The 18,004-nt window shown below is 44.8% G+C and overlaps 1 protein-coding gene across 2 annotated transcripts in view; it reads right to left on the bottom strand.

The window, feature by feature from the left end:
* The window catches only part of nat10 (N-acetyltransferase 10), a 115,794-nt gene that overhangs the window by 79,279 nt on the left and 18,511 nt on the right, over positions 1-18,004 (bottom strand). For both annotated transcript variants that reach the window (XM_078549576.1, XM_078549575.1), the window contains exons 4-7: positions 14,209-14,380; positions 13,102-13,224; positions 10,317-10,378; positions 4,395-4,509 (exon numbers count right to left, since the gene is read on the bottom strand). In XM_078549576.1, coding sequence (XP_078405702.1) covers positions 4,395-4,509; positions 10,317-10,378; positions 13,102-13,224; positions 14,209-14,380 — 472 coding nt within the window. The remainder of the gene's footprint in view (positions 1-4,394; positions 4,510-10,316; positions 10,379-13,101; positions 13,225-14,208; positions 14,381-18,004) is intronic.

Below are 18,004 nucleotides of genomic sequence, written 5' to 3' on the forward strand. Positions count from 1 at the left end.
CTTTTTTCCATTAGTGAAGGGGTCAATAACCAGGGGGCATATATTTAAAGTAAGCAGTAGAAAGCTAAGAGCGAGTTGAGGAGAAATTTTTTCACTCAAAGGGTGGTGGAAGTCTGGAACTCACTGCCTGAAAGGATGGTTGAGTCAGAAATTATCATATCTTTTACGAAATATTTAGGTATTCACTTGCGTTGCCACAGCCTCCAGGGCTATGGGCCAAGCACTGGAAAATGGGATTAATGTAGGCAGATTGGTGTGGACACAATGGACCGAATGGCCTCCTTCTGTGCTGTAAATGTCTATGAGTCTATGAGACATGTGCCTTTTGGATGGTGGATCGGCTTTGGGGAGTCAGGGGATGAGTTACTTACCACATGATTCCAAGCCTCTGACCTGCTCTTGCAGCCACAGCATTTATATGGCTAGTTGGGCCTAGGACACTACCCTGAGGAACTCCTGCAGTGATGTCCTGGAGCTGAGATGATTAACCTCCAACAACCACAATCATCTTCCTTTGTGCTAGGTATGACTCCAACCAGCTGAGTTTTTCCCCTCAATTCCCACTGAACCCAGTTTTGCTGGGGCTCTTTAATGCCACACTCGGCAAATGCTGCCTTGATGTCAAGGGCTATCACTCTCACCTCACGAGTTCAGCTCTTTTGTTCATGTTTGAACCAAGGCTGTAATGAGGTCAGGAGCTGAGTAGCCCTGGCGGAAACCGAACTAGCCACCAGTAAGGAGGTTATTGCTAAGCAAGTGCCGCTTGATAGCACTGTTGATGGCACTTTCAATCACTTCACTGATGATTGAGAGTAGACTGATGGGGTGGTAATTGGCCGGGTTGGATTTGACCTACAGACATACCTGGGTAATTTTCCACATAGTCGGGTAGGTGCCGGTGTTGTAGCTGTAATGGAACAGCTTGGCTAGGGAAGCGCAAGTTCTGGAGCACAAGCCTTCAGCACTATTTCCAGAATATTGTCAGGCCCATAGCCTTTGCAGTATCCAATGCCTTCAACCATTTCTTGATATCATGTCCAATGTACCGAATTGGCTGAAGACTGGCACCTGTGATGCTGGGGACCTCCAGAGGAGGCTGAGATAGAGCATCAAATCGGCACTTCTGGCTGAAGCTTGCTTCAAATGCTTCAGCCTTATCTTTTGCACTGATGTGCTGGGCTCCCCCATCATTGAGGATGGGGATGATTGTGGAGCCTCCTCCGCCAGTGAGTTGAATTGTCCACCACCATTCATGGCTGGATGTGGCAGGGCTGCAGAGCTTAGATCTGATCCATTGGTTGTGGCATTGTTTAGCTCTGTCTATCACTTGCTGCTTATGCTGTTTGGTACGCAAGTAATCCTGTGATTTAGTTTCACCAGGTTTTTTAATTATTCATTCATGGGACGTGGGCTTTGCTGGCTGGGCCAGCATTTATTGTCTATCCCTAATTGCCCTTGAGAAGGTGGTGAGCTGCCTTCTTGAACCGCTGCAGTCCATGTGGTGTAGGTGCACCCACAGTGCTGTTAGAGAGGGAGTTCCAGGATTTTGACCCAGCAACAGTGAAGGAACGGTGACATATTTCCAAGTCAGGATGGGGAGTGACTTGGAGGGGAACTTCCAGGTGGTCGTGTTCCCACCTATCTGTTGCCCTTGTCTTTCTGGATGGTAGTGGTCTTGGATTTGGAAGGTGCTGTCTAAGGAGCCTTGGTGAAATCCTGCAGTGCATCTTATAGATGATGCACACTTCTGCTACTGTGCATCAGCAGTGGAGGGAGTGAATGTTTGTGGATGCGGTGCCAATCAAGCGGGTTGCTTTGTCTTGGATGGTGTCGAGCTCCTTGAGTATTATAGGAGGTGCACTCATCCAGGCAAGTGGGGAGTGTTCTATCACACACCTGACTTGTGCCTCGTAGCTGGTGGACAGGCTTTGGGGAGTCAGGAGGTGAGTTACTCATCCCAGGATTGCCAGCCTCTAGCCTGCTTTTGTGGCCACAGTATTTATATGGCTTGTCCAGTTCAGTTTCTGGCCAATGGCAATCCCCAGGATGTTGACAGTGGGGGATTCAGTGATAGCAATGCCATTGAATGTCAAGTGCCAATGGTTAGATTCTCTCTTGTTGAGATGGTCATTGCATGACACTTGTGTGGTGCAAGTGCTACTTGTCAGTTGTCAGCTCAAGCCTGGATTTTGTCCAGTTCTTGGTGCATTTGGGCATGGACTGCTTGAGTATCTGAGTCGTCGCGAATGGTGAACATCGTGTAATCATTAGCGAACATATCCACTTCTGACCTTAGGATGGAAGGAAGGCCATTGATGAAGCAGCTGAAGATGGTTGGGCCGAGGACACTACCCTGAGGAACTCCTGCAGTGATGTCCTGGAGCTGAAATTACTGACCTCCAGCCATCTTCCTTTATACTAGGTATGACACTAACCAGTGGATAGTTTTCCCCTGATTTAGATTGACTCTAGTTTTGCCAGGGCTCCTTGAAGCCACACTCTGTCAAATGTAGCCTTGATGTCAAGGGCAGTCACTCTCACCTCACCTCAGGAGTTCAGCTCTTTTGTCCATGTTTGAACCAAGGCTGTAATGGGTCAGGAGCTGAGTGACCCTGGCAGAACCCAAACTGGGCGTTAGTCAGCAGGTCATTTCTAAGCAAGTGTCACTTGATAGAACTGTTGATCAATTTACTGATGATCGACGGTAGACTTATTATGTTCAAGTACAATTCTGCTGCTGCTGATGGCCCATAGCGCCTCATGGATGCCCAGTCTTGAGTTGCTAGATCTGTTCTAAATCTATCCCATTTAGCACAGTGGTAGTGCCACACAACACGATGAAGGGTATCCTCAATGTGAAGGCGGGACTTCATCTCCACAACGGTGCAGTGGTCACTCTGACCGATACTGTAATGGACAGAAGCATCGGTGGCAGGCAGGTTGGTGAGGATGAAGTCAAGTATGTTTTTCCCTCTTTTTGGTTCATTCACCTCCTGCCACTGACACAGTTTAGCAACTATGTCCTTTAGGACTCGGTCAGCAGTGGTGCTACTGACCTAATCTTAGGTGATGGACATTGAAGTCCCCCACCCAGAGTGCATTCTGCTCCTTTGCCACTCTCAGTGCTTCCTCCAAGTGGCGTTCAACATGGAGGAGCACTGATTCATCAGCTGAGGGAGGGTAGCATGTGGTAATCAGCAGGAGGTTTCCTTGCCCATGTTTGACCTGATGCCAAGAGAATTCATGGGGTCTGGGGTCAATGTTGGGGGCTCCCAGGGCAACTCCCTCCCAACTGTATACCATTGTGCCGCCACCTCTGCTGATAGTGGCGGTGGTTCTGGGACATTATCTGTAAGATTATGATCCTGTGAGGATGACTATGTGAGGATGTTGCTTGACTAGTCTGTGGGACAGCTCTCCTAATGTTGGTCCTAACCCCCAGATATTAGTAAGGAGGACTTTGCAGGGTCGGCAGGGCTGAGTTTGCGGCTGTCTTTGCTGGTGCCGAGGGCAATGGCGGGTCGTACGTCTGGTATCATTCTTTTTTGACACTTTCTAGCAGTTTGATACAATTGGCTGGCTTGCTAGGCCATTTCAGAGGGCATTGAAGAGTCAGCCACATTGCTGTGGGTATGGAGTCACATGTAGTGCAGGCCAGGTAAGGACTGGAGATTTCCTTCCCTAAGCCAGATCCCTGAACCAGATGGGTTTTTGCAACCATCGAAAATGGCTTCATGGTGGGATTCGAACCCGGGACCCCAGCGCATTCCCCATGGTCTCTGGAATACTAGTCCAGCAACAATACCACTACGCCATCGCCTCCCCTTTTTTAGGTATGCCTGGTGCTGCTCCTGACATGCCCTCCTGCACTTTTCATTGAATCAGGGTTGATCCCCTGGCTTGGTGGTAATGGTAGAATGGAGGATATGCTGGGCCATGAGGTTACAGATTGTGGTTAAGTACAATTCTGCTGTTGCTGATGGCCCACAGCACCTCATGGTTGCCCAGTCTTGAATTGCCAGATCTGGCAGCACCAGGAAACTTCTGGGATCAGGGAGAAGTGTAATCTAGAACTTTGTGAACATTAGAAAGTGTTTAAGAGGGGTTTTGGGGCATTGGAATTCTTAATGGTTACAGGAGTCTAGTGTAGTATTGGTGGGGGGGTGGTTAGTGGGAATTTAAGGTATAGTATGGTGGGGAGAAGGAATTAAGGTTCTACATTATATTCAAAAAATCATAAGCATCCTTACCCCCTCAGATATGATGTCAAGTCTATAAACACTCATTACAAGACATTGCCACTCATTTTATTAACCACAGGATAATATTTAGCACTGTCATTAACAAAACCAGTAAAAAACCTAACGCATGGTGCTATAATCTCCAGAACTCACCACAGATTTCGGTGGGACAGGTTTGATGTTGAAAATGTGGCTAGAAAGTGGCAGAATGTCCAGCTGGTCATTTATCACAATGCAATTCTCGCAGGATGCCAGGGAAAGTATGAACCTGGTAAAACAGAATAAACAAAAATTTGATGGTTGATAATAAACCAGGGGTAAAGCATCAGGATGTGTCCACTTCACACACAATTGGTTAAAAAGTGAATGGTTAAAACCTGTTAAATGTGAACAATGTTAAGTTTGTAAGGGTGGAAGAGGTGGGGGGCGGTGTCAGAGGTAAGTTTTTCGCATTGAGACACCAGCAAATGAAGAGCAATCTAAATGTTTGTCTTGAGAACTTTTTTTCTTTGTTTCATGGGATGTGGGCATCCCTTCAAATGTTGTTAAAATTGTTGAGATGATGATCTTTGTCTGTTGGCAACGTGTGTGTTATGTTGGGGAGGTGGTGGCTAGTGGTAATGTCACTGGACGAGTAATCCAGAAGCCCAGGCTAATGTTCTGGGGGACAAGGGTTCAGGTCCCACCATGGCAGCTGGTGGAATTTGAATTCAAGTAATAATCTGGAATTGAAAAGCTATTCTCAGTAATGGTGACTATGAAACCATTGTCGTAAAAACCCATCTGGTTTTTCGGGAAGGAAATCTGCCATCCTTACCTGGTCTGGCCTACATGTGACTCCAGGCCCACAGCAATGTGGTTGACCCTTAACTGCCCTCTGCAATAATGTGGCAAGTCACTCAGTTCCAGGGCAATTAGGGATGGGCAACAAATGCTGGCCTTGTCAGTGACACCCACATCCATGAAAGGGGCAGAGTAGTATTGTCACTGGATTGGGTAGTCCAGAGACCCAGGATATTGCTCTGGGGGCCTGGGTTCAAATCCCATCACGGCAGATGGTGGCATTTGAATTGAAAAAAAAAATTCTGGAATTGAAAGTCTAATGATGACCATGAAACAATTGCCAATTGTCGTAAATCCCTTCCTGGTTCATTAATGTCCTTTAGGGAAGGAAATCTGCTGTCCTTACCTGATCTGGCCTACATGTGACTCCAGGCCTACAGCAATGTGGTTGGCTCTTAAATGCCCTCTAAACAAGGGTAATCAGGGATGGGCAATAAATGCTGACCTAGCCAGTGATGCCCACATCCCATGAACTAATATAAAAAAAAAGTTCTCAAGAAACAAACATATAGATAGCGAGACCAGCAAATGAACAGCAATGTGAAAAACTCATCTCCGTCCTCCTCTTCCACCCTCAACATTGACCCCGGACCCCATGAATTCTCTTGGCATCAGGTCAAACATAGGCAAGGAAACCTCCTGCTGATTACCACATGCTGCCCTCCCTCAGCTGATGAATCAGTGCTCCTCCATGTTGAACACCACTTGGAGGAAGCACTGAGAGTGGCAAAGGAGCAGAATGCACTCTGGGTGGGGGACTTCAATGTCCATCACCCAAGATTAGATCGGTAGCACCACTACTGACCGAGTCCTAAAGGACATAGTTGCTAAACTGTGTCAGTGGCAGGAGGTGAGTGAACCAAAAAGAGGGAAAAACATACTTGACCTCATCCTCACCAACCTGCCTGCCACAGATGCATCTGTCCATTACAGTATTGGTCAGAGCGAACACTGCACCATTGTGGAGATGAAGTCCCGCCTTCACACTGAGGATACCCTTCATCGTGTTGTGTGGCACTACCACTGTGCTAAATGGGATAGATTTAGAACAGATCTAGCAACTCAAGACTGGGCATCCATGAGGCGCTATGGGCCATCAGCAGCAGCAGAATTGTAGTCGAACATAATCTGTAACTTTTTAACCAATTGGGTGTGAAGTGGACTCATCCTGATGCTTTAACCCTGAAAGACTCCATACCCTCATCCATTCAATCCCCATACAGGCCAGTCTCAGGTTTAAGCAGGCTGTTCAAATTCAGTATCCTATTCGACCCCAACCTAAACATCAAACCTCGTCTCCTCTCCATCATAAAGACCACCTACTTTCAACTCCACATTATCATCCGTGTCCACACCTGTCCCAACCCACCTGCTGCAGAAACATTCATCCATGCTTTTGTCAACATCAGCTCAACTACTCCAATTGTCAAGGAAATAACATTTTTTCCTAATATTATTGTGAGACACTGAAGCAGGCTTGTGGGGGGACTGTGTGTGTATGTTGGTTTGTATGGCTAACTTAATTAAACTAAAGGCAGTCAGACTGCAAGGTCTAAATCAAAGGGATTAGGTGTAAAAACAAGCATTTTGAAATGAAATGGACAAGCTAAATAAGACAAGTAAATAGGTTAGAGCTAACATTTGCATTTGTAGAGAAGTTGAGAGCTGTTTGAATTTCAAAGAGGCAGGATAGGACCTTTCACAACTGGTAAATTTGTAGGTCAATTAAGGCAAAGTTATTAAGTTTATGTTTTCTGAAGGGGAAAATCCTAGTGTGAAGGATGGAATTCAGTGAGGCTGGTTGGTCACAGTGTGACAAGTGTCTGGGGGGAGTTGAGGAAAGATCCATGGCATCTGGTTGAGGTGGCATCTGTCACATGAGGTCAGAGTGTGGTGTATCTGACCACAGAGTGCCATAGGTTTACATGGACTGGGTACTTACTGGGCACATTAAAGTATAAGATAGCTTTTGTGACTTGTGTTATCCTTACAAATCTATATAAATCTGTAAAGGTATAGTTGTGGGCAAAGGAGTATTGTAATATAGTTCATCTTTTCTTGTTGAATAAATGTTTTATTCTTTTGTATGACGTTCATCAACTGACTCCTGTGACTCTGTTCAGTAGCTGCTCTCCACGTATTTAAACAAACAAATAAAAGTTCAGATTTTTCGAGCTGGGTTCCATCCTGGGATCAGGCTTGTCCAAGGGCAATCTCAGCTGGGGATCATAACAATGGTCATTGCCTGGCACTTGTGTGACGCAAATGTTACTTGTCATTTGTCAGCCCAGGCCTGGATATTGTTCAGGTCTTGCCGCATTTGGACATGGACTGCTTCAGTATCTGAGGAGTTGCGAATGGTGCTGAACATTGTGGAATCATCAGCGAACATCTCCACTTCTGACCTTATGATGGAAGGAAGGTCTTTGATAAAGCAGCTGAAGATGATTGGGCCTAGGACAGTACACTGAGGAACTCCTGCAGTGATGTCCTGGAGCTGAGATGATTGACCTCCAACAACCACAAGCATCTTCCTTTGTACTAGGTGTGACTCCAACCTGCGGAGAGTTTTCCCCGATTTCCATTGACTCCAGTTTTGCTAGGGCTCTTTGATGCCACACTCAGTCAAATGCAGCCTTGATGTCAAGGGCAGTCACTCTCGCCTCACCGCAGGAGTTCAGCTCTTTTGTCCATGTTTGAACCAAGGCTGTAATGAGGTCAGGAGCTCAGTGGCCCTGGCGGAACCCAAGCTGGGCCTCAGTGAGCAGGTTAAGCAAGTGCCGCTTGATAGCACTGTTGATGACCCCTTCCACTATTTCACTGACGATCAAGAGTTGACTGATAGGGTGGTAATTGGCCAAGTTCGATTGGTCCTGCTTTTTGTGTACAGAACATACCTGGACATTTTCCACATAACCAGTTTTGTAGCTGCACTGGAACAGCTTGGCTATGCAGCAAGTTCTGGAGCACAAGTCTTCAGTACTTTTGCCAGAATATTGTCAGGGCCCATAGCCTTTGCACCATCCAGTACCTTCAGCCATTTCTTGATATCACGTGGAGTGAACTGAACTGGTTGGAGACTGGCATCTGGTGATGCTGGAGGCCTCCAGAGGGGCCGAGGTGAATTGTTTACTCGCTACTTCTGGCCGAAGATTGCAGCAAATGCTTCAGCCTTAATTTTGCACTGATGTGCTGGGCTCTCCCATCATTGAGGCTGGGATATTTGTGGAGCCTCCTCTGCCAGTGAGTTGAACTGTCCACCACCATTCACGGCTGGATGTGGCAGGACTGCAGAGTTTAGATCTGATCCTTTGGTTGTGGGATCGCTTAGCTCTGTCTATCACTTGCTGCTTATGCTGTTTGGCATGCAAGTAGTCCTGTGTTATTGCTTCATCGGTTGACACCTCATTTTTAGCAATGCCTAGTGCTGCTGCTGGCATACCCTCCTGCACTCTGCATTGAACCAGGGTTGATCCCCTGGCTTGATGGTAATGGTAGAGTGGGGGATATGCTGGGCCATGAGGTTACAGATTGTGTTCGAGTACAATTCTGCTGTTGCTGATGGCCTACAGCGCCTTGTGGATGCCCAGTCTTGAGTTGCTAGAACTATTCAAAATTTATCCCATTTAGCACAGTGGTAGTGCCACACAACACGATGGAGAAGATCCTCAATGTGAAGGTGGGACTTCATCTCCTCAACTCCTTCTGATACTGTCGTGTACAGATGCACCTGCAGCAGGCAAATTGGTGAGGGCGAGGTCAAGTATGTTTTTCCCTCTTGCTGGTTCCCTCACCACCTGCCGCAGACCCAATCTAGCAGCTATGTCCTTTAGGACTCTGTCACCTCGGTCAGTAGTGGTGCTACTAAGCCACTTGATGGTGGACATTGGAGTCCCCAACCCAGAGTACATTCTGTGCCCTTGCCACCTTCCTTCCACCTTGCTCAGTGCTTCCTCCAAGTGGTGTTCAACATGGAGGAGCACAGATTCATCAGCTGAGGGAGGGTGGTATGTGGTAATCAGCAGGAGGTTTCCTTGTCCATGTTTCACCTGATGCTATGAGACTTCATGTGATCTTGAGTCAATGTTGAGGACTCCCAGGGCAACTTTCTCCCAACTGCATACCACTGTGCCGCCACCTCTGCTGGGTATGTCCTATCCTACCTCTGCTGTCTATGTCCTGCCGGTGGGATAGGTCATACCCAGGGATGGTGATGGTGGTGCCTGGGACGTTATCTGTAAGATACGAGTCCGTGAGGATGACTTTGTAGGGTCAACAGGGCTGAGTTATTGATGCTAGGTTTCATTCCTTTTTTGAGACTTTGTACAACTGTGTGGTTTGCTAGGCCATTTCAGAGGGCATTGCTGTGGGTCTGGAGCCAAGTAAGGACAGCAGATTTCCATCCCTAAAGGGGATTAGTGAACCAGATGCATTTTTAAAATCGGCAATTCCAGATTTTTATTGAATTCAAATTCCATCAACTGCTGTGGCGGGATTCGAACCCAGGTCCCCAGAGCATTACCCTGGGTCTCTGGGTTATTAGTCCAGCAACAATGCCACTAGGCCATCGCCTCCCCCTGCTGAAGATGCAGACCTGGATCCTGAAATTATTTAAAGGACCCATCCGTTAACATTGGGAGATAGGGAAAATTGACTTTTTCTTTGAGAATATTGTAGATTGTTTTATTCAGAATGGCGTTGATTGCTTTAAAAGGCTGTGGCTTGTCTCAGCTGATGTAGTGGAATTTGTCACAGATGTCATAATGTGGGCAGAGTTTTCAGAGCAGGTTGTTGGAAATGGATTGGCCTAAGCCAATGAGATGAAAGCTCTAATAAAAAGATTTCCTTTTTCAGCTTTGTAATTGCAGAGCATCAACCAGGTAGGGAAACGCCTCAAGAGCTCCATAATTGTAATAATTTTGAGTAAACACAATATTAGTGGAGGTACACACTCTACTCAGTGCCCTCTTCACTTACTATGACCTCACTCTTTTTAGAATTTCGTCCCAACCCAACTTTCCTTGCTACCCCTCTCCCTGCCTTCAAAGCTTTCTATAAAAAACCTTCCTCTTCAAATGTTGATATCTCCCCTTTCCACCTTTCCCTGTAACTTTCCTCCTATTCCTACATAAAGTTCATACCTCCCCTTGCAGAACTACATATACTTATTATACTAACCCATTTCAATACAACTTATATATTGGTTCATAGGATCTTATCAAAAACATCTACCTTTCATTGAATCGGCCAACCACATCCTGATGTGATTCTGTTCTGAAACGTGTATGGACATCCTTTGAGTGGGGGATGCAGAAGGAGAAGAAAAAGAAAATCAAAATATAAGACAAAAAAATTAAAATAAATTTGGGCTGTTACACTTTAATGAAGGCAACAAATTTTAGTTGAGTCTGCTTATTCAATCAAACTTTACTTCCATGTTCTATAGCACACAAGGATGTTAAAACACTTTGTTTGCGTCAAGGTACAAAATTCTAGCTATTTGGCAAAGTGATTTGTCCATAGCAGCAGGATAGGCCCTAGGACCCAATGAGAATGCTCCAATATTTTTTTATTAGCCAATAACAGCTCTATCTATTGAAGTGCAATTCCTACATTTTCCTAGGTTTTCTCCATATTACTTAATGCCCTTATGCCCCTACATTACAACAGTTTTTCGTTAGTTGTGAAACACTTTGGAACAATCTGGGGTTGTGAAGTTTGCCTTTCTCTCTTCTTTCTCAACTGGTCTTTCAACAGCTTGGATTTTCCTAAGTGAAAACTGATTTATATTAATGTACCCAATAAATAAGTTTGCTGTAAATTTTGGGCACGATTATAAAATACCATAATATTAGCCCAATTATATACTTAGTTACCTTACATACACGAGGAGTCAAAATCTTGTAGGATGTAATTTTCATTTACTGTAATTTATTTATTTATTCACGGGATGTGGGCATCGCTGGCTGGGCCAGCATGTATTGCCCACTCCTAGTTGCCTTTGAGAAGGTGGTGCTGAGCTGCCGCCTTGAACCTCTGCAGTCCATGTGGTGTAGGTAAACCCACAGTGCTGTTAGGAAGGGAGTTCCAGGATTTTGACCCAGTGACAGTGAAGGAACTGTGATATATTTCCAAGTCAGGATGGTGAGTGGCTTGGAGGGAAACTTCCAGGTGGTGCTGTTCCCACCTATCTGCTGCCCTTGTCCTTCCAGATGGTAGCGGTCGTGGGTTTGGAAGGTGCCGTCTAAGGAGCCTTGGTGAGTTCCTGCAGTGCATCTTGTAGATGGTACACACTGCTGCTACTGTGCGTCGGTGGCGGAGGGAGTGAATGTTTGTGGATGTAGTGCCAATCAAGTGGGCTGCTTTGTCCTGGGTGGTGTCAAGCTTCTTGAGTGTTCTGGGAGCTGCACTCATCCAAGCAAGTGGAGGGTATTCCATCACACTCTTGGCTTATGCCTTGTAGATGGTGGACAGGTTTTGGGAAGCCAGGAGGTGAGTTACTCGTCGCATGATTCCTAGCCTCTGACCTGCTCTTGTAGCCACAGTATTCAAATGGCTAGACCAGTTCAGTTTCCGGTCAATAGTAATCCCCAGAATGTTGATAATGGGGGATTCAGTGACAGTAATGCCATTGAATGTCAGGGGTTATGGTTAGATTCTCTCTTGTCGGAGGTGGTCATTGCCTGGCATTCATGTGGTTTGAATGTTACTTGCCACTTGTCAGCCTAAACCTGGATATTGTTCAGGTCTTGTTGCATTTGGACATGGACTACTTCAGTATCTGAGCAGTTGCAAATGGTGCTACAAATTGTGCAATCATCAACAAACATCCCCACTTCTGACCTCACGATGGAAGAAAGGTCATTGATGAAGCAGCTGAAGATGGTTGGGCCGAGGGCACTACCCTGAGGAACTCCTGCAGTGATGTCCTGGAGCTGAGATGACTGACCTCCAACAAACACAACCATCTTCCTTTGTGCTGGGTATGACTCCAACCAGTGGGGAGTTTTCCGCCCAATTCCCATTGACTCCAGTTTTGCTAGGGTTCCTTGATGCCACACACGGTCAAATGCTGCCTTGATGTCAAGGGCAGTCACTCTCACCTCACATGTAATTTCCCTTCTCTTGTGGCGACCTGTAATTTTTGCTCTCGACACTTCACAGGAAGCCACTCAGCTGATCCTAACTAACTCAAACAAAATGAGTAAGGCATTATTCACCCCCTCAAATCCATTCCACCATTCAATTAGACCATGGCTGATCTGCACCTTAATTTCATTCATCCACCTTGGTTTTGTAACCTTGAATATTCTTGTCCATCAAAAATATATCAATTTCAGTTTTGAAATTGTGAATTAAGTTAGCCTCAGAGGCTCTTTGAGGGAAAGAGTTCCAAGTATCTCAAACTTTTGTGTGAAGAAGTGCTTCCTGACATCATCCTGATTTGATTTTAAAGCTACGCCCTTTTATTCTGCACACTCACACCAGAAGAAATAGTTCCTATCCACCCTATCAAATCTTTTAATCATCTTAAACACTTCAATTAGGTGACCTTTAAATCTTCAATAGTCAAGGGAATAAAAGTCTGGTCCATGCTGCCAATCTCCATAATTAATCCTTTTAGCCCCTGTATCATTCTGCTGAATCTGTTGCACCAACTCCAATGCCAATATACCCTTCCTCAGGACAATCTAGGAATCAACCTTGTAACTGTCTAACCTGTACAATTTAGTACAGGTGTACAAATGACTAAACAAATTATGATGCACTTTCTGTATGACAGAAAATCAAATCATGTCGAGGAAATCAAACTTGTAAAGCAAAACAAAGAATGGCAGACTGAAATTATCATTATTACGGTTACCAATTACAATATCAGCACTATAAGACACATCATCAGTAAATTACCACATGGATGCCATAAGACAACATTTCGATAGGCTAGCATACCAATTGGTCAGTGAAAAGAGCCGCTGCATACTAGCAGTTACCGCAGTCTGTCGTACACAACACGTACCATTGTCATCGTGTAAAGCTGTTTCAAGGAGTTGACAGTTCTCAGCAGAATCACAACAAGTCCACCCCCTTCCACTGTCTCAATAGTCCTGGCCAAAAGGTTTGGAGTTAGGGCCTCAAAGTCCTGAAGGATAAGATGACAACATGTTCAAGCATATCCTTTCACATCTTACCAAAAGGTGGAAATAATAGTGTATGATTTTTTTAATATTAAAACTAGATATATTAATTGTTGCTAATATACTACAGTTCCAATATTTTTCTGGCTGTTTACTGAATACTGTACTCTGTACAACCCAAAAATTCAGACCAATGTGATTCTGAGGGGTGTTAACAGCCATTTGATGTTGCAATAGATGCCACTGCAAAGTTAGAGGTGAAGGTTACATTACTGCTCAATATCAGTAATTATGTAACTCCAAGAGTGCAAATGTCATATTGCAGCAGAAATCCTACTACCTGTAAACAAGCAGTAACCGACTAGTGTAGCCCCAGTGTCAGAGGTGCTATGGATTCTAGTGTCATACGAGTATATACTTTAGCAAAAAGGAGCTTCTGCCAGGCTTCAATTTGGAGTAGCTAAACTATACATTCCACTTAGGGGTCAAATCTCTGCAGGGTTCACTCCAGAATAAAATACTTGGAGTAAGCTTGACCTTTAACACCATCCCCTGCACCCCACCCACAATCCCATATACCAGCATTTTCCCTCTCTTCCAGGCATTGGTCACTGACTTCTTCCTGGGGTACAATTCCACAGGTACTGGAAGATCTCCAGTACCTCACTCAAGTGGTCATCATTCGTGTGTGAGCCTCAACTGTGAGAAGTGTTCTTCCTAGGTGAGGGAGGGAATTGTAACAAACTTGATCCTGCTCTTCCAATGGGGTCATTAAATACTGATCACATTACTCTCTTTAATCCAGGAGTGCTGGCTAGGAGACTGAGCTAACTGAGCAAAGACCAAGGATCAGTGTTGGGATCTTTCTCGTCTGTATAGTTTAGCCACTTTCGGAATATGAACGATAAAACTGCTCTAATCTCACTGCTAGCCACAATAATCCTGTCCATTTGCATGCACATAAAAATGAATACAAATAATGTACACACCTGCAGAACACACATCCCGTATGTGTTACCCAGGATCTTATGAGTCTCATTGTAATAGCAATATCGAATGTTAGTTGCAGCTACAAAAAGTTCAAAGGGATCATCCTGCTTGAGGTCAAGTGTACCGCTTTTTATCTTCTTCTGTAATTGCCTCATTCGCTTCTTCCTGTGACTAGAGGAGAACCAGGTGCAATATTAACTGTACTGACCTATGCCTCATTCAGTAACAATTATCTGTAAAATTCTGCCAAAGATTGTAAACACAAGCCTAGTCAGGCTGGAAACTTTTATTCATTTTAGCATTTCTTCACCACTTTCAGCAATAACCTGCTTATTGACATTCAGTTTAGGTTCTGCCAGAACCATTCAGCTCCTGACCTCATTGCAACCTTGGTCCAAATTAAGAGCTGAGCCCCTGAGGTGAGGTGAGAGTGACTGCCCTTGACATCAAGGCTGTATTTGACAGTGTGGGGCATCAAGGAATCCTAACAAAACTGGAGTCAATGGGAATCAGGGGGAAAACTCTCCACTGGTTGGAGTCATATCTAGCACAAAGGAAGATGGCTATAGTTGTTTTATAGTACAGAACTTGAGAATTGCTGAAAAAGAGAGACCTTTTTTGTCAAAGCTTTTCATCTTGCACTCCTGCTTCAACAAAGAAAATGTTCGCTTTTTTCAGTGAAACTGAAGATGGTTATGGTTGTTGGAGGTCAAGTATCTCAGTCCCAAGACATCACTGCAGGAACCTTGAGGGATGGAAATCTGCGATCCCTACCTGGTCTGGGCTGCAAGTGACTCCAGACCCACAGCAATGTGGTTGATTCTTAGCTGCCCTCACAAATACAGGCCTTGTCAGTGATGCCCACATCCCATTAATAAATAAAAAAAGTTCCTCAGGGTAGTGTCCTCATCCAACCACCTTCAGCTGCTTCATCAATAACCTACAAAATTCTGAAGAAGCTTGACAGGGCGATTGCTGAGAGATTATTTCTGCTGGCCGGGAAATCTAAAACACGGGGGCACCAGTTTCAGGATAAGGGGTCGATAATTTAGGACTGAGATGAGGAGAAATTTCTTCAAAGAGTTGTGAGTCTCTGGAATTCTCGACCTCAAAGATTTGGGTGCTCCATCAATTAACATATTTACAGCTGGGATAGAGAGTGTTTTGGACTCTGAGAATTAAGAGATATGGGGGAGGGATAAGAAGCCCAAGATCAGGCCTGATCATGTTAAGTGGCGGAGCTGGCTCGATGGGCTGTGTGGTCTACTCCTGCTCCTATTTCTTATGTTCTTATGACCTTTCCTCCATCATAAGGTCAGAAGTGGGGATGTTCGCTGATGGCTGAACAATGTTCAGTACCTTTCGCGACTCCTCAGGTACTGAAGCAGGCCATGCCCATATATAGCAAGACCTGGACAACATTGAGGCTTTGGCTGATAATTGGCAAGTAACATTCACGCCACGCAAGTGCCAGGCAATGACCATCTCCGAGAAGAGAGAATCTAACCATCGCCCCATGACATTCAATGGCATTATCATCGCTGAATCCCTCACTATCAACATACTCGGAGTTACCAATGACCAGAAACTGAACTGAACCAGCCATATAAATGCTGTGGTTGTAAGAACAGGTCAGAGGTTAGGAATTCTGCAGTGAGTAACCCACCTACCGACTCCCCAAAGGTTGTTCGCCATCCACAAGGCACAAGTCAGGAGTGTGATTGAATACTCTCCTCTTACCTGGATGAACAGGTGCAGTTCCAACAACACTCGAGAAGCTTGACACCATCCAGGACAAAGCAGCCCTCTTGATCGGCACCCAATCCACAAATATTCACTCTCTCCACCACCGAGGCACAGTAGCAGCAGTGTGTACCAACTACAAGATGCGCTGCAGCAACTCACCAAGGCCCCTTAGACAGCACCTTTCAAACCCACAGCCTCTACCATCTAGAAGGACAAGAGCAGCAGATACATGGGAACACCATCACCTGCAAATTCCCCTCTAAGCCATTCACCATCCTGACTTGGAAATATATCTCCGTTCTTTCCCTGTTGCTGGGTCAAAATCCTGGAACTCCCTCCCTAATAGCACTGTGGGTGGACTGCAGCGGTTCAAGATGGCAGCCCACCATCACCTGCTCAAGGGTAATTCGGGATAGGTAATAAATCTGGCCTAGCCAGCAACACCCACACCCCATAAAAGAATAAACATTTTTAAAAAAGTAGTATCTTGCTATAGCTATTTATCGTATACATGCCAAGAGATTCTAAGATTGACATTGTTCGGTTCCAGTAGCCAGGGTTATGCATTCTCTGCAATTGGGCCACAGCCACAATACAATGCTACCTTTCCTTCTTATTTGTTAAGATGGACACCAAGATTTGAACAGGCTATTGGGTTAAAGAAACATAACAATAATGGGGAAAAAAATCCTTAATCTATCTTCTTTATAATATTAGATGCCTTGAATCCCTTGCACAGTCAATATGTATATTTTTTAAATATAAGTACAGGAACATTAAATCGTGCTTTCCTGTTAAATCTATGGAATTTCACTAAAATACAAAACTACCTTTTCTGAAATCAAAATTCAGGTCAAAATGACTTTCTTTGAAAGTTTAAAGTCACAAAGTTTAATTATTAAGTAAAAAGTGATTAATTTTTAAGCATGGTATTTGGCAGAACAGAAAGTACTGGTCAACTTCAAGTGTAGGTCAATAACAGGTAATGGTAAGTCACTGCATTTTCTTTCAATTTTGTTTCTGAACCATAGAAAAGTTACAGCACAGAAGGCGGCCATTTGACCCATCTTGTCAAAGAGTTTAGAGTTTCTGCCTCTACCACCAACTTGGGCAGCGAATTCCAGACACCCACTACCCTCTGCGTAAAAAGGTTCCTTCTCATGTCCCCCCTCCACCTTCTGCCACTTATCTTGAATCTATGTCCCCTGGTTCTAGAATTTTCCACCAAGGGAAACAATTTTATCCTGTCCACTCTATCTATTCCCCTCAATTTTGTACACCTCAATCAAGTCACCTCTCAGCCTCCTTTGTTCTGAGGAAAATAACCCCAACCTATCCAATCTCTTCTCGTAGCTACACTTTTCTAACCCTGGCAACATTCTTGTAAACCTCCTCTGCACTCTCTCCAGAGCTATTACGTCCTTCCTGTAATGTGGTGACCAGAACTGCACACAATACTCCAGTTGTGGCCTCATCAGTGTTTTATACAATTCCAACATTATATCCTTACCTTTATATTCTATACCTCTGCCAATGAAGGAGAGCATTCCATATGCCTTCTTTATAACCTTGTCTACATGAACTGCTGCCTTCAGGGACCTGTGTACTTGTATGCCAGGATCTCTCACTTCATCTACCCCTCTTAGTATATTCCCATTTATTGTGTAATCCCTGTAACTGTTTGACCTCCCTAAATGTATGACCTCACACTTCTCTATGTTAAAATCCATCTGCCACTTTACCGCCCACTCCACCAACCCATCTATATCGTTTTGGAGATTATGACTATCCTCTACACTATCCACTACTCGGCCAATCTTTGTGTCATCTGCAAATTTCTCAATCGTGTCCCTCATGTTCACGTCCAAATCGTTAATATATAACACAAACAGCAAGGGTCCCAACACCGAGCCCTGTGGAACACCACTTGAGACAACTTTCCATTCGCAAGGGCATCCATCGACCATTACCCTTTGTTTCCTGTTACAAAGCCAACCTTTTATCCAGTTTGCCACACTACCCTGAATCCCATGGGCTTTTACTTTCCTG

This window comes from Cetorhinus maximus, chromosome 9 (genome assembly GCF_964194155.1).
Source record: "Cetorhinus maximus chromosome 9, sCetMax3.hap1.1, whole genome shotgun sequence".
NCBI classification, from domain to species: Eukaryota; Metazoa; Chordata; class Chondrichthyes; order Lamniformes; family Cetorhinidae; genus Cetorhinus; species Cetorhinus maximus.